The sequence below is a fragment of the Seriola lalandi genome, unplaced genomic scaffold, assembly GCF_002814215.2.
Source record: "Seriola lalandi dorsalis isolate HSWRI2012SDOR001 ecotype SW California unplaced genomic scaffold, Sedor1 jcf7180002054422, whole genome shotgun sequence".
Classification (NCBI taxonomy): domain Eukaryota; kingdom Metazoa; phylum Chordata; class Actinopteri; order Carangiformes; family Carangidae; genus Seriola; species Seriola lalandi.
The window spans coordinates 568574-569223 of record NW_019524975.1 but is presented as its reverse complement, the minus strand read 5'-3'; the positions used below and the strand labels follow the sequence as shown (position 1 = coordinate 569223).

General features: G+C 41.5%; 1 protein-coding gene across 1 annotated transcript in view; it reads right to left on the bottom strand.

Moving 5' to 3' along the window:
• Positions 1-585: 585 nt before the first annotated feature.
• The window catches only part of LOC111657970 (calpain-5-like), a 29657-nt gene continuing 29592 nt past the window's right edge, over positions 586-650 (bottom strand). The window contains exon 12 of the mRNA XM_087175156.1: positions 586-597. Coding sequence (XP_087031282.1) covers positions 586-597 — 12 coding nt within the window. The remainder of the gene's footprint in view (positions 598-650) is intronic.

Genomic DNA, 650 nt, shown 5'->3' with positions numbered 1-650 from the left:
TGCCAGTAGCTTGCTGTGTTTAAACATGGTGTTCTGCTACTTGGCAAGGAAAGTTTATCTGTACAGCTTATTTCAACATAAAAAGCACTGAGACTAGATAGAAAAGACAGTATAAAAAGAGACACATACGTCAACAGGACTTATAAGAAGTTACAAGGTCAAATCAGAAGAATAGGTCATCTAAAGAACTGTAAACAATGTTTATAAACTGGTAGAAATAACAATTTCATGTTTTCAGGATATTCAGACACACAGTACAGGCGCTGTAAATCATTTCGCAAACACACATTGATGGGCATGAAACTGGAGAAGAATTAGGTTTGTTGCGTTTGTATTTGGCATTACTTCCTCTGATGATGTCTGCAGACCTCCTGCTGCACGTGTCGTTTTCTATAGTAACTCTGTAAAATGTAAACCCTGTGTTCAGGCTGAACGTTTGACCTCACAGGTAAAGACTCACAGGTAAAGACTCACAGGTAAAGACTTATTGGTAAACTGGTCATTTGGTAAACTTTGGTTCAGCTGAATCTGCCCTGATCGGACGGTTTGGTAGCCTGTCTCAGATGTTGGTGAGCGTAGTGTTGCTCAGTATGGCGACTGTGAGGGTACGAGGGAGGTCGTTGTCACGGCGATTGCCCTTGTCCCTCAGA